Consider the following 25,268-nt stretch of genomic DNA (forward strand, 5'->3'; position numbering starts at 1 on the left):
GGTGTGCCGGGGGTTAATGTGCCGGGGGCGGTCCGTGACCGCTCCTGGCACATAGTGCCGGATGTCAGCTGCGATAGGCAGCTGACACCCGGCCGCGATCGGCGCCGCTCCCCCCGTGAGCGCTGCCGATCGCATATGACGTACTATTGCGTCCTTGGGAAGTAGGGCCCACCCCCCATGGACGCAATAGTACGTCTGATGGCAGAAAGGGGTTAAAGACCTTTCCCTTTTAAATGGGCACCCAGGGCCACGGACCGGGTCGCCACCGTCACATCCCCCTGTGAACCGCAGGACCCGGTACCGAATACCCCACGGACCATGGCTGACCCTTTTCTCCCTTGATATCATCAGGGGAGATTTAGGAGGCCCCATACATTATGGTCTGTTTAAAATCGGCCGGTTCAATCAACTTTAAAAGCCCCCATATACATAAAAGTGCTTCTGTATACAAAGCTGTCCGGGCACTCCCATGCCATAAACCTACTTTGCGTTTTGGTTCCTTAACATTTTAGATCAATTGAAGAACCCCTTTACGATGATGAATTCTGCGCCGTCCCCTTAAATGTAGGTAACCTTTGAAGTTAGACTAGATGTACACATCTCCCGTGATGAAACGTATCACCTGGCTCAGGACAGAGCTTCTCTTCGGTGACATTTTTAAAGGCAATGTTGTGGATATGGGATATTCATACTCGCATGGGACGGACACATTATGATGAAGTTGGCTGTACAGCGACCTCCTCTGGTCACTTTATGTATACATGCAGAAAAGAATAATAACTGTATTTCTTCTATCTAAAGAAGCAAATGGCATAGCCAGTAGACGTAGCAAACCTTGGACCCCATTTATAAGATTCAGTGGTCCCTATCAGGTGTAAATATTGGCCGCCTTCTCCTCGTAATTGCTTCATCGCATCTCTCCACTACTTAGACATTGAACCTTGCTCAAGCTGCTGCCAAACTACAGATCCCAGAATCCTCAGCCAAGAAGTAATTTAATTCTGAAGACAAGCTAATTATCTGGAATTGGCAGCAGAAGACAAATGGCACCGCGATCAGCGGCCAAGATCAGCGGCTAATCTGACTAATATGCCGACATCTTCACCTGTAAAGAAGTAACAAGATGTTGTCCAAGACCAGTAAAAACAACACTAATAAAAAAAAAGCCACCACAGGGTAGAAGGAGTCCAGCATCAGTCAGTGACGCCCCTGATCGGTCCTCACCATCCGCACCGCGACGGTATTAGACAAGGTGGGGCCCCAAATATTCATATTCCAGATCACAGACAAACATGTCGGTTGTATTTCCATGCGCTCAGGTCAGTTAAGGTCGATGAACGATCGTAATCGACAATATTTAAGTCCTTCAGTGATTGTTTCCCGGACTCTTTCCACTGGCTGAGGAAGAATAATGGGGACAGAACAATCACAATTAGATCAATCTGTCCCCATACAGTATCATGTTATCAGCACAACTACAGTTTACACCGGCTATGTGCTGCTGAGAACAAGGATTTCTGTTCCCACATAAACAATCCAATCACCCAATGAATAGGCAGCATTTTGCTTGTTTAGCATAATACATGCCATAGTCCTCCATATAGTATAATGCACACACCATAGTCCTCAATATACTATAATACACATCCCATAGTCCTCCATATCGTAGCATGCTCCCATAGTCCCCCATATTGTATAATACACAAAGCATACTCCTCCATATAGTACAATGCACTCCCCATAGTTTAATGCACCCCATAGTCCTCCCTGCAGTATAATGCACTCCCCATAGTATAATGCAGCTCCCATATAGTAGATACAATATACTGCACTCCCTATATTACTCCTGTATTCTGGTCACCACGTAATCGCTGATTTAAAAAAAACATTCTCTCCTCTTGCCATTCCCCTGCTGCACCGATCTCTTCAGTTCGTTTCCTCAGTAGTGTTTGCACACGATGAAGGGACGTGATCGCGGCCACTGCGTCAGACACAGAGGGGAAATGATTGGAGAGGTAGCGTCATCTGACTCTCCTCCATCATTGCTTTCAACTGTATCGGCATCTACAATATCGATACAGTAGAATGGGGCATCTACAATATCGATACAGTAGAATGGGGGTAGCCAGCCGCTAGCACTGGCCCTGCATTCACCACAATATCCGACCCACTGATGCATTGTACCAATAACATCCTCACGTATAAAGAGCAGACTTGTATTTACGAAAAAAAAAAAAAAGTATTTTGTCTCACATTTACCAGTAGATACTCTTGTACATAGGAGCAGTATTATAATAGTTAGATTCTTGTACATAGGGAGCAGTATTATAGTAGGTATATTCTTGTACATAGGGGCAGTATTGTAGTAGTTATATTCTTGTACATAGGAGCAGTATTATAGTAGTTATATCCTTGTACATAGGGGCAGTATTATAGTAGTTATATTCTTGTACATAGGAGCAGTATTGTAGTAGTTATATTCTTGTATATAGGAGCAGTATTATAGTAGTTATATCCTTGTACATAGGGGCAGTATTATAGTAGTTATATTCTTGTACATAGGAGCAGTATTATAGTAGTTTTATTCTTGTACATAGGGGAAGTATTATAGTAGCTATATTCTTGTACATTAGGCCAGTATTATAGTAGTTATATTCTTGTACATAGGGGCAGTATTATAGTAGTTATATTCTTGTACATTGGGCCAGTATTATAGTAGTTATATTCTTGTCCATAGGGGAAGTATTATAGTAGTTATATTCTTGTACATAGAGCCAGTATTATAGTAGTTATATTCTTGTACATAGGGGTCAGTATTATACAAGTTACTGTATGTTCTTGTACATAGTAGCAGTATTACAGTCGTTATATTCTTGAACATAGAGGGCAGTATTATAGTAGTTATATTCCTGTACATAGGGGGCAGTATTACAGTAGTTATATTCTTGTACGTAGGAGCAGTATTATAGTAGTTATATTCTTATCCATTGGAGCAGTATTATAGTCGTTATATTCTTGTAGGTAGGAGCAGTATTATAGTAGTTATATTCTTGTACGTAGGAGCAGTATTAAAGTACTATAGTAGTTATATTCTTGTACGTAGGAGCAGTATTATAGTAGTTATATTCTTGTACATAGGAGCAGTATTATAGTAGTTATATTCTTGTACATAGGGGCAGTATTATAGTATTATTATTTATTATTATTATTTATTTATATAGCACCATTAATTCCATGGTGCTGTACATGTGAAAAGGGGTTACATACAGGGTTATAGATATCGTTAACAGTAAACAAATTTACGATGACAGACTGGTACAGAGGGAAGAGGACCCTGTCCTTGCGGACTTACATTCTTCGAGATAATGGGGAAGAGACAGGAGGTCGGTGTGCTGCAGCACTGGTGGTGGTGAGGCGGCAGCTCTGGTGGTGATGAGGCAGCAGCTTGCGTGGTTGGTGAGGCGGCAGCTTGGGTGGTTGGTGAGGCGGCAGCTCGGGTGGATAGTGAGGCGGCAGCTCGGGTGGTTGGTGAGGCGGCAGCTCTGGTGATGGTGAGGCAGCAGCTTGGGTGGTTGGTGAGGCGGCAGAATGGTTATTGCAGGCTGTAGGCTTTCTTGAAGAGATGGGTTTTCAGGTTCTGTCTGAAGAATCCGAGGGTGGTGGATAATCGGACATTTTGAGGTGTGAAGTTCCAGAGGATGGGGGATAGAAATCTTGGAGGCGGTTGTGTGAGGAACAAATAAGTGTGGCGGAGAGTAGGAGGTCTTGGGAGGATCGAAGATTATGTGCGGGAAGATAGTGGGAGATTAGTTCAGAGATATAGGGAGGGGACAGGTTGTGGATGGCTTTATAGATCAGTGTTAGTAGTTTGAACTGGATTTGTTGGGGAATTGGGAGCCAGTAGAGGGATTTGCAGAGGGGTGAAGCAGGGGAGTAGCGAGGAGAGAGGTGGATTAGCCGAGCAGCAGAGTTGAGGACAGACTGGAGTGGTGCAAGGGAGTTTGCGGGGAGGCCACAGAGGAGGGTGTTGCAGTAATCGAGGCGGGAGATAATGAGGGCATGCACAAGAGTTTTAGTAGATTGTGGGCTGAGGAAGGGACGGATTCTGGCAATATTTTTGAGTTGGAGGTGGCAAGAGTTTGGACGTGCGATTTGAAGGACAGGGCAGAATCGAAAGTTACCCCGAGGCAGCGGATTTCAGGTGCAGGAGAGAGCGTGATGCCGTTTACCGTAATAGATAGATCAGGTAGGGGGGATACACGAGATGGGGGAAAGATGATGAGTTCGGTTTTGTCAACATTGAGTTTTAGGAAGCGAGAGTTGAAAAAGGAGGATATGGCTGATAGACACTCCGGGATTCTGGACAGAAGAGAGGCGACATCTGAGGCAGTATTATAGTATTGGTTTATTCAGATCCATTTGCACAGTATTATAGTAACTATATTCTTGTACGTAGGACTAGTATTATAGTAGTTATATTATTATACATAGGAGCAGTATTATAGTAATTATATTCTTGTATAGGAGCAGTATTATAGTAGTTATATTCTTGTACATAGGGGCAGTATTATAGTAGTTATATTCTTGTACATAGCGGCAGTATTATAGTAGTTATATTCTTGTCCATTGGAGCAGTATTATAGTAGTTATATTCTTGTACGTAGGAGCAGTATTATAGTAGCTATATTATTATACATAGGAGCAGTATTATAGTAATTATATTCTTGTACATAGGAGCAGTATTATAGTAGTTATATTCTTGTACATAGGGAGCAGTATTATAGTAGTTATATTCTTGTACATAGGGGCAGTATTATAGTAGTTATATTCTTGTACATAGGGGCAGTATTATAGTAGTTATATTCTTGTACATAGGGACAGTATTATAGTAGTTATATTCTTGTACATAGGGGTCAGTATTATAGAAGTTACTGTATGTTCTTGTACATAGGCGCAGTATTACAGTCGTTATATTCTTGTACATAGGGGGCAGTATTATAGTAGTTATATTCAGATCCATTGGCACAGTATTATAGTAGTTATATTCTTGTCCATTGGAGCAGTATTATAGTAGTTATATTCTTGTAAGTAAGAGCAGTATTATAGTAGTTATATTATTATACATAGGCGCAGTATTATAGTAATTATATTCTTGTACATAGGAGCAGTATTATAGTAATTAAATTCTTGTACATAGGGAGCAGTATTATAGTGGTTATATTCTTGTACATAGGGGCAGTATTATAGTTGTTATATTCTTGTACATAGGGACAGTATTATAGTAGATATATTCTTGTACATAGGGGGCAGTATTATAGTAGTTATATTCTTGTACATAGGGCCAGTATTTTAATAGTTATATTCTTGTACATAGGGGTCAGTATTATAGAAGTTACTGTATGTTCTTGTACATAGGAGCAGTATTACAGTCGTTATATTCTTGTACATAGGGGGCAGTATTATAGTAGTTATATTCAGATCCATTGGCACAGTATTATAGTAGTTATATTCTTGTCCATTGGAGCAGTATTATAGTAGTTATATTCTTGTACGTAGGAGCAGTATTATAGTAGTTATATTATTATACATAGGCGCAGTATTATAGTAATTATATTCTTGTACATAGGAGCAGTATTATAGTAATTAAATTCTTGTACATAGGGAGCAGTATTATAGTGGTTATATTCTTGTACATAGGGGCAGTATTATAGTGGTTATATTCTTGTACATAGGGACAGTATTATAGTAGATATATTCTTGTACATAGGGGGCAGTATTATAGTAGTTATATTCTTGTACATAGGGCCAGTATTTTAATAGTTATATTCTTGTACATAGGGGTCAGTATTATAGAAGTTACTGTATGTTCTTGTACATAGGAGCAGTATTACAGTCGTTATATTCTTGTACTTAGGGGGCAGTATTATAGTACAGTAGTTATATTCAGGTCCATAGGAGCAATATTATAGTAGTTATATTCTTGTCCATTGGAGCAGTATTATAGTAGTTATATTCTTGTATACAGGGGCAGTGTTAATCCATCATACTTGTGTATCACTGTTATCACACAATATGTCATTATGATTGATGTCCTCAAACCACATAATGCAGATGCCTCACATAACTCTACATTTTCTGCTTTCATTTAGAAGACAACAGATAATTACCCAGAAAGTAGAACAAACATTTAATTTCTGGACTGGGTGTAATTACAATAGCTCTTAATTTAGGAGACAAATTGTAAACATTTACCACAAATGCACCAGAAGTTTTTGTACAATTGTGCAGCCAATAATAAAAGCAAGCAGAGTACCAAACTCCAGATTATAGAGTTGGAGCCTTTATTGTGTCAATTGTTTCATATCATTTGCATAAGAAGATATTCTGCGGTTTGAAGGTTATATCAGCACTGGAGTGTTATAAGAGGCTGATATCAGTCACATATTATGTAATCTCTGGAGATTTTATCAGTACTGGAGCATTATAAGGGGCTGATATCAGTCACATATGGTGTAATGTCTGGAGGTTATATCAGTACTGGAGCGTTATAAGAGGGGCTGATATCAGTCACATATGGTGTAATGTCTGGAGGTTATATCAGTACTGGAGCGTTATAAGAGGGGCTGATATCAGTCACATATGGGGTAATATCTGGGGGTTATATCAGTACTGGAGCATTATAAGAGGGGCTGATATCAGTCACATATGATGTAATGTCTGGGGGTTATATCAGTACTGGAGCATTATAAGAGGGGCTGATATCAGTCACATATGGTGTAATGTCTGGAGGTTATATCACCACTGGAGCGTTATAAGAGGCTGATATCAGTCACATATTATGTAATCTCTGGAGATTTTATCAGTACTGGAGCATTATAAGGGGCTGATATCAGTCACATATGGTGTAATGTCTGGAGGTTATATCAGTACTGGAGCGTTATAAGAGGGGCTGATATCAGTCACATATGGTGTAATGTCTGGAGGTTATATCAGTACTGGAGCGTTATAAGAGGGGCTGATATCAGTCACATATGGGGTAATATCTGGGGGTTATATCAGTACTGGAGCATTATAAGAGGGGCTGATATCAGTCACATATGATGTAATGTCTGGGGGTTATATCAGTACTGGAGCATTATAAGAGGGGCTGATATCAGTCACATATGGTGTAATGTCTGGAGGTTATATCACCACTGGAGCGTTATAAGAGGCTGATATCAGTCACATATTATGTAATCTCTGGAGATTTTATCAGTACTGGAGCATTATAAGGGGCTGATATCAGTCACATATGGTGTAATGTCTGGAGGTTATATCAGTACTGGAGCGTTATAAGAGGGGCTGATATCAGTCACATATGGTGTAATGTCTGGAGGTTATATCAGTACTGGAGCGTTATAAGAGGGGCTGATATCAGTCACATATGGGGTAATATCTGGGGGTTATATCGGTACTGGAGCATTATAAGAGGGGCTGATATCAGTCACATATGATGTAATGTCTGGGGGTTATATCAGTACTGGAGCATTATAAGAGGGGCTGATATCAGTCACATATGGTGTAATGTCTGGAGGTTATATCACCACTGGAGCGTTATAAGAGGGGCTGATATCAGTCACATATGGTGTAATGTCTGGAGGTTATATCAGTACTGGAGCATTATAAGAGGGGCTGATATCAGTCACATATGGTGTAATGTCTGGAGGTTATATCAGTACTGGAGCATTATAAGAGGGGCTAATATCAGTCACATATGGTGTAATGTCTGGGGGTTATATCACTACTGGAGCATTATAAGAGGGGCTGATATCAGTCACATATGATGTAATGTCTGGGGGTTATATCAGTACTGGAGCCTTATAAGAGGGGCTGATATCAGTCACATATGATGTAATGTCTGGGGGTTATATCAGTACTGGAGCCTTATAAGAGGGGCTGATATCAGTCACATATGATGTAATGTCTGGGGGTTATATCAGTACTGGAGCCTTATAAGAGGGGCTGATATCAGTCACATATGATGTAATGTCTGGAGGTTATATCAGTACTGGAGCGTTATAAGAGGGCTGATATCAGTCACATATGGTGTAATGTCTGGAGGTTATATCAGTACTGGAGCGTTATAAGAGGGGCTGATATCAGTCACATATGGTGTAATGTCTGGAGGTTATATCAGTACTGGAGCATTATAAGAGGGGCTGATATCAGTCACATATGGTGTAATGTCTGGGGGTTATATCACTACTGGAGCATTATAAGAGGGGCTGATATCAGTCACATATGATGTAATGTCTGGGGGTTATATCAGTACTGGAGCATTATAAGAGGGGCTGATATCAGTCACATATGGTGTAATGTCTGGAGGTTATATCACCACTGGAGCGTTATAAGAGGGGCTGATATCAGTCACATATGGTGTAATGTCTGGAGGTTATATCAGTACTGGAGCATTATAAGAGGGGCTGATATCAGTCACATATGGTGTAATGTCTGGAGGTTATATCAGTACTGGAGCGTTATAAGAGGGGCTGATATCAGTCACATATGGTGTAATGTCTGGAGGTTATATCAGTACTGGAGCATTATAAGGGGCTGATATCAGTCACATATGGTGTAATATCTGGAGGTTATATCAGTACTGGAGCGTTATAAGAGAGGCTGATATCAGTCACATATGGTGTAATGTCTGGGGGTTATATCAGTACTGGAGCGTTATAAGAGGAGCTGATATCAGTCACATATGGTGTAATATCTGGAGGTTATATCAGTACTGGAGCGTTATAAGAGAGGCTGATATCAGTCACATATGGTGTAATGTCTGGGGGTTATATCAGTACTGGAGCGTTATAAGAGGGGCTGATATCAGTCACATATGATGTAATGTCTGGGGGTTATATCAGTACTGGAGCGTTATAAGAGGGGCTGATAGCAGTCACATATGGTGTAATGTCTGGAGGTTATATCAGTACTGGAGCGTTATTAGAGGGGCTGATATCAGTCACATATGGTGTAATGTCTGGAGGTTATATCAGTACTGGAGCGTTATAAGAGGGGCTGATATCAGTCACATATGCTGTAACGTCCGGAGGTTATATCAGTACTGGAGCGTTATAAGAGGGGCTGATATCATTCACATATGATGTAATGTCTGGGTGTTATATCAGTACTGGAGCATTATAAGAGGGGCTGATATCAGTCACATATGGTGTAATGTCTGGAGGTTATATCAGTACTAGAGCATTATAAGAGGGCTGATATCAGTCACATATGGTGTAATGTCTGGAGGTTATATCAGTACTGGAGCGTTATTAGAGGGGCTGATATCAGTCACATATGGTGTAATGTCTGGAGGTTATATCAGTACTGGAGCGTTATAAGAGGGGCTGATATCAGTCACATATGGTGTAATGTCTGGAGGTTATATCAGTACTGGAGCGTTATAAGAGGGGCTGATATCAGTCACATATGGTGTAATGTCTGGAGGTTATATCAGTACTGGAGCATTATAAGAGGGGCTGATATCAGTCACATATGGTGTAATGTCTGGAGGTTATATCAGTACTGGAGCGTTATTAGAGGGGCTGATATCAGTCACATATGGTGTAATGTCCGGAGGTTATATCAGTACTGGAGCATTATAAGAGGGGCTGATATCAGTCACATATGGTGTAATATCTGGAGGTTATATCAGTACTAGAGCATTATAAGAGGGCTGATATCAGTCACATATGGTGTAATGTCTGGAGGTTATATCAGTACTGGAGCGTTATAAGAGGGGCTGATATCAGTCACATATGGTGTAATGTCTGGAGGTTATATCAGTACTGGAGCGTTATAAGAGGCTGATATCAGTCACATATGGTGTAATGTCTGGAGGTTATATCAGTACTGGAGCGTTATAAGAGGCTGATATCAGTCACATATGGTGTAATGTCTGGGGGTTATATCAGTACTGGAGCGTTATAAGAGGGGTTGATATCAGTCACATATGGTGTAATGTCTGGAGGTTATATCAGTACTGGAGCATTATAAGAGGGGCTGATAGCAGTCACATATGGTGTAATGTCTGGAGGTTATATCAGTACTGGAGCGTTATAAGAGGGGCTGATATCAGTCACATATGATGTAATCTCTGGAGGTTATATCAGTACTGGAGCATTATAAGAGGGGCTGATATCAGTCACATATGGTGTAATGTCTGGAGGTTATATCAGTACTGGAGCGTTATAAGAGAGGCTGATAGCAGTCACATATGGTGTAATGTCTGGAGGTTATATCAGTACTGGAGCGTTATAAGAGGGGCTGATAGCAGTCACATATGGTGTAATGTCTGGAGGTTATATCAGTACTGGAGCGTTATAAGAGGGGCTGATAGCAGTCACATATGGTGTAATGTCTGGAGGTTATATCAGTACTGGGGCGTTATAAGAGGGGCTGATAGCAGTCACATATGGTGTAATGTCTGGAGGTTATATCAGTACTGGAGCGTTATAAGAGGGGCTGATATCAGTCACATATGGTGTAATGTCTGGAGGTTATATCAGTACTGGGGCGTTATAAGAGGGGCTGATAGCAGTCACATATGGTGTAATGTCTGGAGGTTATATCAGTACTGGGGCGTTATAAGAGGGGCTGATAGCAGTCACATATGGTGTAATGTCTGGAGGTTATATCAGTACTGGGGCGTTATAAGAGGGGCTGATATCAGTCACATATGGTGTAATGTCTGGAGGTTATATCAGTACTGGAGCGTTATAAGAGGGGCTGATATCAGTCACATATGGTGTAATGTCTGGAGGTTATATCAGTACTGGAGCGTTATAAGAGGGGCTGATATCAGTCACATATGGTGTAATGTCTGGAGGTTATATCAGTACCGGAGCGTTATAAGAGGGGCTGATATCAGTCACATATGATGTAATCTCTGGAGGTTATATCAGTACTGGAGCGTTATAAGAGGGGCTGATATCAGTCACATATGGTGTAATGTCTGGAGGTTATATCAGTACTGGAGCGTTATAAGAGGGGCTGATAGCAGTCACATATGGTGTAATGTCTGGAGGTTATATCAGTACTGGAGCATTATAAGAGGGGCTGATATCAGTCACATATGGTGTAATGTCTGGAGGTTATATCAGTACTGGAGCGTTATAAGAGGGGCTGATAGCAGTCACATATGGTGTAATGTCTGGAGGTTATATCAGCACTGGAGCATTATAAGAGGGGCTGATATCAGTCACATATGGTGTAATGTCTGGAGGTTATATCAGTACTGGAGCATTATAAGAGGGGCTGATATCAGTCACATATGGTGTAATGTCTGGAGGTTATATCAGTACTGGAGCGTTATAAGAGGGGCTGATAGCAGTCACATATGGTGTAATGTCTGGAGGTTATATCAGTACTGGAGCGTTATAAGAGGGGCTGATATCAGTCACATATGGTGTAATGTCTGGAGGTTATATCAGTACTGGAGCGTTATAAGAGGGGCTGATAGCAGTCACATATGGTGTAATGTCTGGAGGTTATATCAGTACTGGAGCATTATAAGAGGGGCTGATATCAGTCACATATGGTGTAATGTCTGGAGGTTATATCAGTACTGGAGCGTTATAAGAGGGGCTGATAGCAGTCACATATGGTGTAATGTCTGGAGGTTATATCAGCACTGGAGCATTATAAGAGGGGCTGATATCAGTCACATATGGTGTAATGTCTGGAGGTTATATCAGCACTGGAGCATTATAAGAGGGGCTGATATCAGTCACATATGGTGTAATGTCTGGAGGTTATACTTTACACTTGTGGTCTTTTATCTCTGAACTGTCATATGAAACAACAATCTGAGTACATTCCCCGTTGATCATGGCTGCTTCATGAGAACACCACTAAATAATTGTGGGTACGTCCGTGAATGCATGAGATAATCTCGCAGCAGGGATCACTGTGCAGTATATCGGGATAACCATGAACTAATATTAGTGGATACATTGTTGCTTCTATCCATACTCACAGAATGCGGTCATTGTATGATACATGGTGGCAATTTCAATGTGGATGAATGTACAGTATTTAACACCAGGAATGGAAAAATTCTGGAGTTATGGAGATCGCAGGATGGAGACATCACTGATCTGCAAATGAGGAAAAAATCGGAACATCTTTCAAAACATTAGGCTGCTTTCACACATCGGTTTTTGCCGTCAGTCACAATCCGTCGAATGTTGAAAAAAACAGATCCATCGCAGATTGTGAAAAACTGATGCGAGGGATCCGTTTTTTTTTTTACGGATATGACTAGCTGATACAGCTAATTAGATACTAAAAAAATCGGAGCATGCTCAGCTAAAAAAAAACGGAATCCAGCGTCGGAATCCATCATTTGCCGGATCTGGTGCCTTCCGGCACCCATAGGCTTCCAGTCTAGCAAAAAGCCAGAAGCGCTAGATCTGGCGCTGTGTGGTTTTTCGCTGGAGACAGAAAACGTAACTTTGTATGTTTTTTCCAGACGCCGGACAAACAATTTTTGCTGAGAAAAAAACGGATCCGGCGATATCATCCGTGTCTTTCAAAAATCGCCGGATTGAGCCTGATGACACAAACCTGATGTGTGAAAAGCAGTCTTATGAATTCTTTGTCTTGCGTATAAGAATCAAATGCAGAAATCCCGGCACCTGCAACCTCGTCCGCCATCACTGAGGTTATTAATAGTCGTCTAAAGAAGATTCTGCCCCAATTGCACTTGGGCAAATCTTGATGATCCCCTTCCAGCAGCTCCTGTGTAATCACCAACCAATGACATCCCCGATGTGCTCGATGGAGACAAGTCCGGAGACCCTGCAGCCATTAGAGCACATTTAAGCCACACAGACTATTTGCAATAGGTAGAGGAACATGCAGCCTGATATTTTCGGGATGAAAAACTGCTCCTGGAACACCGGAGAAATGGCCAAACCACTGGTTCTACCACCAGATCAATGCAACGTAGAGCTGTTGGTGACCTGGAGTGAAGGCCAGAGGGGTCCGGCTACCATACTGTCACGCCATTCTGTCTGTATCTGGTTTTCGGCGTGACAATGCATGTTTTCTTTAACCCTTTACTCTTTTCCCCCTAATTTGAGCTGGGATACTGTTGGCTGTTACCTGGATGGAGCCTTCTCAGTTCCCTGCTCTGCTGCGCAGCCGTACATGGTGGCCTTTTCTATTGCATGACCATCCGCATGTGCGGTCCCTGGTTGCCGCTGTGGAAAGCTGTCCACGGGTTGTGAGGTCATTTGCAGCTGGTGCATGACTTTCCACGTGTGTCAGTGCGTGCAGTCGCAGCCTGGTGCCCTAAGTCTCAGTTCCTTGTCCATATGCTCAGCTGCCACAGAGCCCCGGTCTCTGCCCTCCTCTAGTTCGGGTAGGCCCGGGTCCCTCTCTGTGGTATAAAGGGTCTGTATTGGGTCCCTGGGGAACGCGTGCCCCATGCCCTCGTGGTCAGTCGGCGTGGGGGCCGCACCAGCGGCTGCAGCTGATTGTGACACATACATTATGTCCCCCACACCATACTCCTGGAGTAGGACCAGTGTGATGTTTCATCCTCATGGCCTCTTTGTGGCGTTACCCACATGGTCTCTAGATGGGGGCCTCAATCGAGATCTGTCCTTTTTTTGTCTTGGAGATTGGTCTGTAGACCACATGGACAACGCCATGAAGAGGCCTTGAGGATGGAATGTCGCTACTCTCGAGATTCTGGTGCGCTGGGGCATAATGTACAGTAGCCGGACCCCTCTAACCTTCATCTCAGGTGCACTAACAACTCAGTGTGACATTGTGGTAAGACCACATCTCCAGTGTTCCTACTTGTCTCCCATCGAGCACATCAGGGACGTCACTGAACGGAGATCACGAAGGAGCTGCCGGCAACGGATCATGAATATTTGTCCAAGTGCATTCGGTGGCAGAACCTTCTACAACTTCTTTTTTATGCTAGGGAATGTGCATGACAATGGGGAGAGAAAGATACAAATTCCACACACAGGAAGTAATTCATGGCCTTTTGAGTTAAAAACCTCGATTTTTCTATCGGTTAGGTAATCTACTCCTGGACTAAACAAGAAAAAAGCCTCCAGTTATGGTTCTAATTGCCATAATAGTTTCTACATTGATGGTATGGTCACCACTTCACCTGTGCTCTCAGTTTAATGCCATGTTCTCTGTAAATGTCTTTATAGGTGTGGTCTCTAGAGTCATGGTCATCATTGCACCTAGGGTAATTGTCTCTATGGCCTTGATCTGACATTTACTATCCCTTTTCCTTACCAGTAGAGCCCCTCACCTTCTTGTTGAACTTTACATAATCTTTCTAACATGGTCACTGACAAGCCAAAAACTGAATGCGGGGTCCAGACCACACCCAGTGTGACGCCATGACCCAGACCTGTTCACAAGGGTTCTCATATACTCCATACATGTCACATCTGCAGTATCTCTCATGTCTGTTTTGTCTCGTAGCCTTCTCATGTCACAAACTCCAAGCTCCATCCTGGCTTTGATCATTAGCCACATAGTGTATGTGCAGAAAGTACAATGGTGGCTGCACTCTGCGCTCGGCTGTGACCATCATCTCTTGGCTGCATTTTTCAACCAGCTAATTTATAACTGATCAATGTTAATTGAAATATAATGAAGTATTAAGTCAAGTTGGTGACCTTGTGAATTGCCTTACTGCATGTTGCAGCAATACATGATGTATGACCCCCCGCCCCACCCCATCTTGTAAGGAAGTTTCCCAATGTCCCAACTGCACTGTTTATTTCATGCAGGTAGAAATCTGCATTACGTGATGTCTGGGCACCTTTCTCATCTCTCCACCAAACACCAGCCAGACCCAAAGAACAAAAACAATGACGTCATGCGGATGGTCCAGCCAGCGGCATAGTAAACAGGGTGGGAGCAATCGCCACCCCGAATATTGGGATGCCTCTAAACCAAAGCAGTTAGCCCAGTGCCTGGGTCTCCAGAGGTCACATCGTGTATGCGGCCGCTGCAATCACGGGGCTCACATAGGTTACATGGGGAGTCTCTATAAGTGGAGGCCCAATACTGATACTGAACCCCACATACTAGATGGTCAGCTCATCAGTGCGTATATGATTGGGGACTTATCTTCACAACTTTTTGTCAGTAATTTAATGTTGATTAGTTATTAAAAATCCAGTGTTTTAGGGGGCACATGAGGCCTCGGTATATGGTCACCCTGTGTAGCCGAGAGCCACTATTGTTGGTGCATTTACCATCTCCGAGACACAATGTATGTATACTGATGGAGGTAGGTACATTGTGTCTCGGAGATAGTAAGTGATGTACAATATATAATGTTTATCAGTATCATCACTAATAATTATCCAATTCCCAGCTGATGCTCAATTTAACCCTTTATGATGGCAGACCGATGAAGAACCCTCATTATGTGGATGAGCCCCAGTATAACTACATTGGTATAAAGTGCAAACACCAAGCCTCTAATTTGTGACTGCACCCAGATGTGTGAATACAGACCTATAAAACAGCCCCAACACCTGCCTATACACAGACACTAGCAATAACTTCTATGGGCAGCAGGGAAGTTTGTAGCAGTCAGTGGGGTCTTATTGTTGTGCACATGCTGGGGGGGGGATCACGCAAAACTCTGGCATTAATGGGTCTGAGAGGAGGTTGGAGCAGCCCTTGAGCAGCTTTCTAGAGCTGGGGCTCAGCTTGTGGCACAAGGGCAGGAGACAAACAGCACCCACCCACCCACAGCAGCCCTGGTGCAGATACCAGTTTAGCAAGCAGAGGGCATTGTGCTCTGCGGCAGAGCCTGCACCCATGTGCGAAGACGGTGTGCACCCACCTTGGGGATCCCAGATCACCTGCTTCCTCGGGTTCTCTATGGGGAATTTCATGGCTCCTGTAAATGAGTAGTAACCAAGACAGACACAAATCCCAGCCGGTCCGGTCACTGCACCACGAATGTGGAGGGATGGGTAGTCCTACAGATGAGACAGTCCTGGAAAGGGGGTCACAGTCCTGGAGAGGGGGTGACAGTCCTGGAGAGGTGGTGAGACAGTCCTGGAGAGTGGGTGACAGTCCTGGAGAGGTGGTGAGACAGTCCTGAGAGGGGGTGAGACAGCCTTGTAGAGGGGGTGACAGTCCTGAGAGGGGGTGAGACAGCCTTGTAGAGGGGGTGACAGTCCTGAGAGGGGGTGAGACAGTCCTGAGAGGGGGTGAGACAGCCTTGTAGAGGGGGTGACAGTCCTGAGAGGGGGTGACAGTCCTGGAGAGGGGGTGAGACAGCCTTGTAGAGGGGGTGACAGTCCTGGAGAGGGGGTGAGACAGCCTTGTAGAGGGGGTGACAGTCCTGGAGAGGGGGTGAGACAGCCTTGTAGAGGGGGTGACAGTCCTGTAGAGGGGGTGACAGTCCTGGAGAGAGGGTGACAGCCTTGTAGAGGGGGTGACAGTCCTGGAGAGTGGGTGAGACAGCCTTGTAGAGGGGGTGACAGTCCTGGAGAGTGGGTGAGACAGCCTTGTAGAGGGGGTGACAGTCCTGGAGAGTGGGTGAGACAGTCCTGGAGAGTGGGTGACAGTCCTGGAGAGTGGGTGAGACAGTCCTGGAGAGTGGGTGACAGTCCTGGAGAGGGGGTGAGACAGTCCTGGAGAGGGGGTGAGACAGTCCTGGAGAGGGGGTGAGCTGGTCCTTCCTCTGATCACATCAGCTCCAGGCTGGAGGCTGACCCTCTTCTGGATTGGAGCAGCCTGGCATAGCCTGATGGAGCGGTGACTGCAGCATTACACATGTTGTTGCCGCTGGTGGCCACCTCTGCTGACAGACACCCAGGCAGGGTGAGGATGAGGAGCATCTGAAATAACGTCATGGTTGGTGGAGAAGACTGCAGTGTGTGATCTGGGAAGGACCCCAATCATCCCTCCCCCCTTGGCAGGATGAGAAGTTGCCTCCTGGTGAGGCCAGAAGATGAGGACACACGAGGCCCCCTCCCTTATCACACACTGTATGGCAGTGCAGAGTGGGGTGATGATGGTGAGGATGATGGTGATGCCACTGGTACTTACTGGCCGGGAGAGGGGAGCGCAGTGTTCCTGGCTGGCTTTCCTGGCTGGGGCTACGCTTGGCTGGTCAGCAGCACATGGCAGATACATGGGAACTCCCTGCAGCAGAGGCTGGCTCCTCACAATACATATTCAGATGCAGAGCACAAAGCAGCAGACAATGGCAGAGCCCTCAGCCTGCCGCACATGGGCTTCCCTGGCAGCACAAAGCCTGCACAGCTGACAGCTCGCTCTGCCCCATCATCCCTGCACCAGCTGCTGCCGGTTTATATGCCCCAGGTGCCAGGGAGGAGGCTGCAGAAGGGTGAGAGCTGGGCATTCCCAGAGCAGGTGGAGGAGCCCGCCCCTGCCAGGTAACCAGGGAAGGATGGTGTGATGCCCCTGTCAGGGGAGCAGGGCTCCAGATTACCGGGTGACATCAGCTCCTCTGGCTCCAATGCACAAAGAAGGGGAGGAATCTGAGCCCCTCCACCCCCGAAAATGCTCAGCTGCTCCTCACTGGCTCCTCTGCAGAGGATGGCAGTGCCTTCTCATTCACTCCCCAGCCTCCCCATTCCCTGTTTTCACCATTCTTTATCTTTCTCTCCCTCTTCTTCCCATAGACCTGCCATAGCTGGGAGATATCAGCTCTGACTCCTCCATAAAGCTGTACAATAGGATTGAACGGAGATAAGTGGCTGCCTGGCAGCAAAGCCAATGCTGATCCTGGAAAAAAGTCTCTTCTAAAGACTTAAAATCCAGAAGACGTTTTTTCTGATGGCGTCTCATCCGCTAAAATGTGTTCTACCCCCAGGATCCTGCACATGGAGGCATTACTGCTCCCTCAGTGATGATGTCAGGATGTGTAGTAATGCATAGACTCTCCACCACTTCTATAGTAAATAGGAGAACGCGTCGGTCTGTCTCTGCCCTCTGTAGGGGCCCCATAGTGAGTGCTCCCCTATACTAGTCCTCCATCATTCGGGGACGACACCTCTCCATACACCCATATAAGATGTCGTTCTCTTGGATACTGAGTGTCCAGTGTTAAGAAATGACTGGGGGAACAATAAAGCACAATAGGGTGTTATAGCGTTAAATTAAAGGCGGCACCGCTCACCTAATGCGGCTGTGTGAGACTCAACACTGAAAAGGTTTCACACGAGAATCCCACACCTTGGCGGATCCAGAATTGTATGGAAGCAATTCGGAAGCGGCAGGTTATCGGCGCTGCAGGTATTGTAGCCAATAAAGGAGTCCAATTCAAGAGAGATCCCAACAAATGTATTTTCTCTACGCGTTTCGAAGTATTCTTAAGTCTTCAGGAGAACCTCAAAGAAGAAATAAGAATACTTTGAAACACATCAATTAAACCACACTGGAGTCCAATTCAAGAGAGATCAGTGCGGTCTATTCTCGACGCGTTTCGATGTATTCTTACCTCTTCTTCTCTGTGGTCTTTCTGAAGAAGTAAGATGCTTAGAAACACACCGAGAATAAACCGCACTGATCTCTCCTGAAGTGGACATCCGTGCGGTTTATTCAGCGCATTTCAATGTATTCATTACTACTTAAGGAGAACCACAGAGAATACTGCGAAACGCGTTGAGATCTCTCTTGGCTTGGACTCCTTTATTACCCACTACTCCCGAATTGCTTAAGTGTCCAGTTTTCACACTTTTTATTCTCTCTGCTCCCAAGTATTCCAGTGTTTCTTTGTTTTTATTTTGCCATATAGTACCAGAGAAAATGACTTTTTCTAATAGATTTTAGTTTATAAATGGGGTGTGTCTTTAGTCTGCTCTGCATAATTACCCTGAGTACCGCCTCCTTGTAAATTTAGCAGGCGGTGCATTGTGCAATATAGGGGTGTCTTTAGTTTTATGGCATTTGATTAACCTCGATTATATTCATGCAGTAGAGGGAAAATCTGGTGATTTACACTAGGTAGTGCTACATAAACTACCTGTCCTGTGACAGCAAGTGTGCTGTATGGCAGGTCCAATTGTGCAGGGAAAGCGAATGCGCCTGGACGAGGACCCGCTGCACAATCCGTGCACTTCATTGCCATTTGAATAATTTAAAGGGAGTTTCTGAACTTGTTTAATCACTGTATAAGAAAACTGTAAAACGCACCATTGAGGGACTGGTGGTCTGTACACCACTCTTGATCCACAGAGTAAGATGCACCAAATTCATTAAGAGGCGCGCACATCTCTCAGCTGCCTGTGCCAGCGACCAACAATGTGCTGCAGGCCCTTCTGTGGCATAAATTCGAGTGCACTTGTTGGCTGGTGTAAGACCTCACGTCCTTCCACCAAGCCCCACTCATTTATGAAAAAAATGGTGCAGCTTGTGAAAAACTCCACATTTTGTGTTTTTACACAACTATATATTGTGAAAAAATGTGCTTTTGATATTTCAGTTCTTCATATTCGAGATCTCCCGTCTACTTATCGGTGAAGGAATTCGGTTCAATGTAGCCGAGTAAAACTAAACAAACGGCACAAATCTCTTCCCTGTCTGCTGGGTTGCTACAGTGCCTTGCAAAAGTATTCGGCCCCCTGGAACTTTTCTACCTTTTCCCACATATCATGCTTCAAACATAAAGATACTAAATGTAAATTTAAGAATTAACAACAAGTGGAGCACAATTGTGAAGTTGAATGAAATTTATTGGTTATTTAACATTTTTGTGGAAATTAAAAAACTGAGAAGGGCGTGCAATATTATTCGGCCCCTTTAACTTAATACTTTGTTGCGCCACCTTTTGCTGTGATTACAGTTGCAAGTCGCTTGGGGTATGTCTATCAGTTTTGTACATCGAGAGACTGAAATTCTTGCCCATTCTTCCTTGGCAAACAGCTCGAGCTCAGTGAGGTCTGATGGAGATCGTTTGTGAACAGCAGTTTTCAGCTCTTTCCACAGATTCTCGATTGGATTGAGGTCTGGACTTTGACTTGGCCATTCTAACACCTGGATATGTTTATTTGTGAACCATTCCATTGTAGATTTTGCTTTGTTTGGGATCATTGTCTTGTTGGAAGAAAAATCTCCACCCCTGTCTCAGGTCTTTTGCAGACTCCAACAGGTTTTCTTCAAGAATGGTCCTGTATTTGGCTCCATCCATCTTCCCATCAATTTTAACCATCTTCCCTGTCCCTGCTGATGAAAAGCAGGTCCAAACCATGATGCTGCCACCACGTTTGACAGTGGGGATGGTGTGTTCAGGGTGATGAGTTGTGTTGCCTTTCTGCCAAACATATCGTTTGGCATTGTTGCCAAAAAGTTCAATTTTGGTTTCATCTGACCAGAGCACATTCTTCCACATGTTTGGTGTGTCTCCCAGGTGGCTTGTTGCAAACTTTAAACCACACTTTTTATGGATATCTTTGAGAAATGGCTTTCTTCTTGCCACTCTTCCATAAAGGCCAGATTTGTGCAGTGTACGACTGTTTGTTGTCCTATGGACAGACTATCCCACCTCAGCTGTAGATCTCTGATCATGGCCTCTTGGCTGCATCTCTGATCAGTCTTCTCTTTGTTTGAGATGAAAGTTTAGAGGGTCGGTCGGGTCTTGGTAGATTTGCAGTGGTATGATACTCCTTCCATTTCAATATGATCGCTTGCACAGTGCTCCTTGGGATGTTTAAAGTTTTGGAAACCATTTTGTATCCAAATCCGGCTTTAAACTTCTCCACAACAGTATCACGGACCTGCCTGTTGTGTTCCGTGGTCTTCATGATGCTCTCTGTGCTTCAAACAGAACCCTGAGAGACTATCACAGAGCAGGTGCATTTATACGGAGACTTGATTACACACAGGTGGATTATATTTATCATTGTTACGCATTTAGGACAACATTGGATCATTCAGAGATCCACAATGAACTTCTGGAGTGAGTTTGCTGCACTGAAAGTAAAGCGGCCGAATAATATTGCACGTCCCACTTTTCAGTTTTTGAATTTCCACAAAAATTTAAAATAACCACTAAATTTCATTCAACTTCACAATTGTGTTCCACTTGTTAATTCTTCACCAAAAATTTACATTTGGTATCTTTATGTTTGAAGCATGATATGTGGGAAAAGGTTAAAAAGTTCCAGGGGGCCGAATACTTACGCAAGGCACTGTACAATGTATCAGTCTGGAAGTCCAGATTATCTTGAATTGTTTCTGGATCTGATACCTCTCACAGCTGTGATTCTGCTTCAATTGTATCGGACCAGAGTGGGTTATCAGCCTGTGAGTATCAGTGAAGTTGCTGATTTACATTTTTACTAGGGAATCTATTTTGCATAATTTACATGAAATTTTGCTTTTGTGTTACAGCATTTTAAGGGCAAAAAGTAATTTTTGCTTTTAGAGTGAATGCCTGCGATTAGCGGCCGCTCGGTCACGGTCCACGGCCATTGTAGCTGTGCAGAATGAGCAGCGCTCTGGAGATGAGACTGCAACGCGGAATCTGCGACCTTCTGAAAGTCTGGAAATAAATCAGCTTGTCTCGTGATATAAACCATAAATGTGATGTTAGAACATGACTCTGCGCTCCCTCCCTGGGGACCTGGAGGAATGGCTGGTGCATGGTGTCAGGGAAGGACACAGAATGTGGATTATGACAGTGGCTGCTGCGATTATCACCATGTGCACAACTCTTTATAGTGTGGAATCAATACCGTTTCGTAAAATGTGCATTCATCTCCACCTAAAATGGTCAATAAATCTGCAGGCACAGACGTAAGGCAAGAATGGGGGAAAGCTGTGTCTCCGCCAGCGGCCGGTGCTGCGATTGCATTTTGCTTGTTCTGCTTTTCATGGAGGGGAGTGGTGGGGTTACAAGAACCAATATGTAGCTCTGCATTACAGTGGTCTATGTGCTCTATATGGGCGGCCATTGGAGTTGGCAACTAGTTATCCATACACAAGACCATGATAACCCAGGAAAGACTGTACTGTAGTGTTCAAAATACTAGCCGTCCAATATGATGAACGAGGTTAATCCCCGTTTTTGGTATAAATTATATCACTACATGTAACACAATTTACCAGTTGGTGCAGTAGATGCTAAGAAAACCACCAGACTCCACATTCATGATCTGCAGGTTTCTAAGTCTGTGTATTAGAATAATGAATTGAAGGGGAAAGTGTTCAGAATAATAGCAGTGAGGAGATGAATTAGTGCGGTCAATCTGTGAAGAACCAGGTGTGAATCAGGTGGCCTTTATGTAAGGGTGAAGCCAGGACATGTTGTACATGCATTTCTCCTTGAAAGCCTGAGAAATATGGGTCATTCCAGACATTGTACAGAAGAGCAGCGCACTTTGGGTAAAAAGTTGATTGGAGAGGGTAAAGAAGTGCAGACAATGATCGGCTGTTCAGCTAAAGTCATCTCCAATGCTTTACAATGGAAAGCCAAACCAGAGAAGAAAATGGAAGACGACCATTCTAATGGATGGAAGAATAGCCAGAATGGCAAAGGCTCAGCCAGTGATCGGCTCAAGGATGATCACACACCGCCTTAGGTTACCTGTGAGGACTGGGACAGTTAGAAGACACCTGTGCGAAGTGAGTCTCTTAGGCTAAGTTCACATTTGCGTTCGGCAGCCCTGCATACTTTTTCCCTTCATATCCGCACAGCTGCGCATGCATCCTGTGTACCTACCTTTAACATTGGGTACGCAGGGACATGCGTTTGTCTGCGGATGCATCCGCATGCGTCGTTTTGACGTGCCCGCCGACTGCACGGGAACACATGTTGCGTTCAGCGGCACGTCAAAATGAAGCATGCAGACGCATCCGCACACAGAGAGATGGAGAAACATTTTGTGGACTGATAGAAGTAAAATTGCTCTTTTTGGGTCCTAGGGCCGCAGACAGTTCATCAGACGACCCCTAAACCCTGCATTCAGCCACAGTACAGTATGAAGGCAGTGAAGCATGGAGGTGCCAGCATCATGATATGGGCAGGTTACTATGGTGCCAGACCTATTTATCGCATACTAGGAATCATGGTGCCGGACCTATTTATCGCATACTAGGAATCATAGACCACTTTGCATACATTAAAGGGAACCTGTCAGCAGATTTTGCTGCTATAAGATGCGGCCACTGCCTTTCGGGGCTTATCTACAAAAAAATATTATACTCCCCTGGGGGGGGGGGGCTGCGGTCCGGTCCAATGGCTATTGCAGGTCTGGGTCCGGCGCCTCCCATCTTCTTGCGAGCCACTCTCTTGCTTTTTCATCGTTCCCTGGCATCGCGCTCATGCGCAGGCGTACTGATTTGCTCTACAGTACTACAATGCGCAGGCGCTGGGCCTCTCTGACCCTTCCCGGCTCCTGTGCACTGCAGTTGAGGTTAAAGGGAACCTGTCACCCCCGTTTTTTCAGATTGAGATATAAATACTGTTAAATAGGGCCTGCGCTGTGCGTTACAATAGTGTATGTAGTGTACCCTGATTCCCCACCTATGCTGCGAAATACATTACCAAAGTCGCCGTTTTCGCCTGTCAATCAGGCTGGTCTGGTCAGATGGGCGTGGTGACATCGCTCTTTTCTTCCCCAGCTTTGCGTTGGTGGCGTAGTGGTGTGCGCATGTCGCAGTGACGAATCCAAATGCAAACTCGGCTTTGGGAAAATGGCCGCCGTGATCTCTTCTGCGCACGCGCGGCATCCCGCGGCCATTTTCCTGAAGCCCCGTGCAGCAGAGCACTCCATCTGCGCACGCGCGGCCCCAGGAAGATGGCCGCCCCCACCGATGACAGGGGGTAATAGCGCAGATCGCGCGCTGCTTCTTCACGTGCGCGCAGTGGATTCGTCACTGCGACATGCGCACACCACTACGCCACCAACGGAAAGCTGGGGAAGAAAAGAGCGATGTCACCACGCCCATCTGATCAGACCAGCCTGATTGACAGGCGAAAACGGCGACTTTGGTAATGTATTTCGCAGCATAGGTGGGGAATCAGGGTACACTACATACACTATTGTAACGCACAGCGCTGGCCCTATTTAACAGTATTTATATCTCAATCTGAAAAAACGGGGTGACAGGTTCCCTTTAAGGAGTTTCAGCCCAATCCCCGGACCTTAATCTGATAGGACACGGGTGGGGTGACATCAAAAATGCCATTTCTGAGGCAAAGCCAACAAATGCCCCAAAATTTAGGGATGTAGTCCTAGCGTCATGGGCTGGAATAACAGGTGACGGGCCAGAAGTTGGTGACTCTGTGCAACATAGATGTGAAGCAGATCTAAAAACTGTGGATAACAACTAAATATTAGGTCTATGATTCACAGGAATGAGAAATCCTCAAAAATACATATTGTGAGCTTGTAAAGACAAATACAGACACTGCTTTTTTTTTAGAACTGACAGTGTTCATTTTTTATTTTCTGTAAAGTAAAAAAATATTTACATTTCTCTTCATGTTTTGATTTAGAAAACAGTGTGCAATGTTCCTAATGCTGGAAATAAAAACTAGTATAAAGATTTTGTGATGCACTCGTGTTTTTGAACACAATGCTATTATTTTGAACACTACTGTATATAAGATCACACCTAAGGGGTTAATATTTCTATAACCTTGTTATTGATGCAAAAACTTCCATCAGGACATGACCATGGGTGTATGTAATGTTTTGGCTGTGTACACAGCATTAATAGGACTTTCCTATGAGAACACACACATTTAATACATTAGGAAGCATTAATTCTCCTGCAGATGTGTCCTGGCCAGATGCATTCAACACGTCCCCTCTGCACCTCCGTCCTGCACTATCCTCCTCTGTGTTATCTATTTGCGCCCTGGGTCTCGTGTCAAGCTCTTTACTCTGCTCCACCTATCACTCTCCATCATTTTCTCTTGCCTCCAGGTTTGACCATGCTGTATTAAGGCACCCGTGACTCCTCAGTGACATCTTTGGCAGGTGACCAAGGTCATAAACATAAGGGTTGGGGGCACTGGCACTTATCTTTATAGAGTTGAGCGTTCACATAATGATAACCACAACTAGAGGCCCCGGGCCCCCAAGGTCAGCCTTACATGGCCGATTCCCCACCCTTCACCATACTAAATACCTGTGGGTTTCTGAAGGACCCATCACTGTTTTCCAAAATGTGGTTCTTTGATAACTTAAAACTGTAACTCCCAGCCAGCCCTAGCTGGGCCCACGCTAGTGCATGTGAAGCCTGCAGGA

General features: G+C 44.4%; 1 protein-coding gene across 2 annotated transcripts in view; it reads right to left on the minus strand.

Moving 5' to 3' along the window:
* Positions 1-17,641, minus strand: part of KCNK10 (potassium two pore domain channel subfamily K member 10) — an 83,352-nt gene extending 65,711 nt beyond the window's left edge. Inside the window, exons 1-2 of one of the 2 annotated variants that reach the window (XM_069736412.1) lie at positions 16,112-16,920; positions 15,878-16,073 (exon numbers count right to left, since the gene is read on the minus strand). In XM_069736412.1, the coding sequence (XP_069592513.1) occupies positions 15,878-15,929 (52 nt within the window). In that variant the 5' untranslated portion in view covers positions 15,930-16,073; positions 16,112-16,920. Of the gene's footprint in view, positions 1-15,877; positions 16,074-16,111; positions 16,921-17,094 lie in introns of those variants that run through there. The other variant, XM_069736417.1, reaches the window with a different exon arrangement.
* Positions 17,642-25,268: the final 7,627 nt, after the last annotated feature.

The sequence above is a fragment of the Ranitomeya imitator genome, chromosome 1 (genome assembly GCF_032444005.1).
Source record: "Ranitomeya imitator isolate aRanImi1 chromosome 1, aRanImi1.pri, whole genome shotgun sequence".
NCBI classification, from domain to species: Eukaryota; Metazoa; Chordata; class Amphibia; order Anura; family Dendrobatidae; genus Ranitomeya; species Ranitomeya imitator.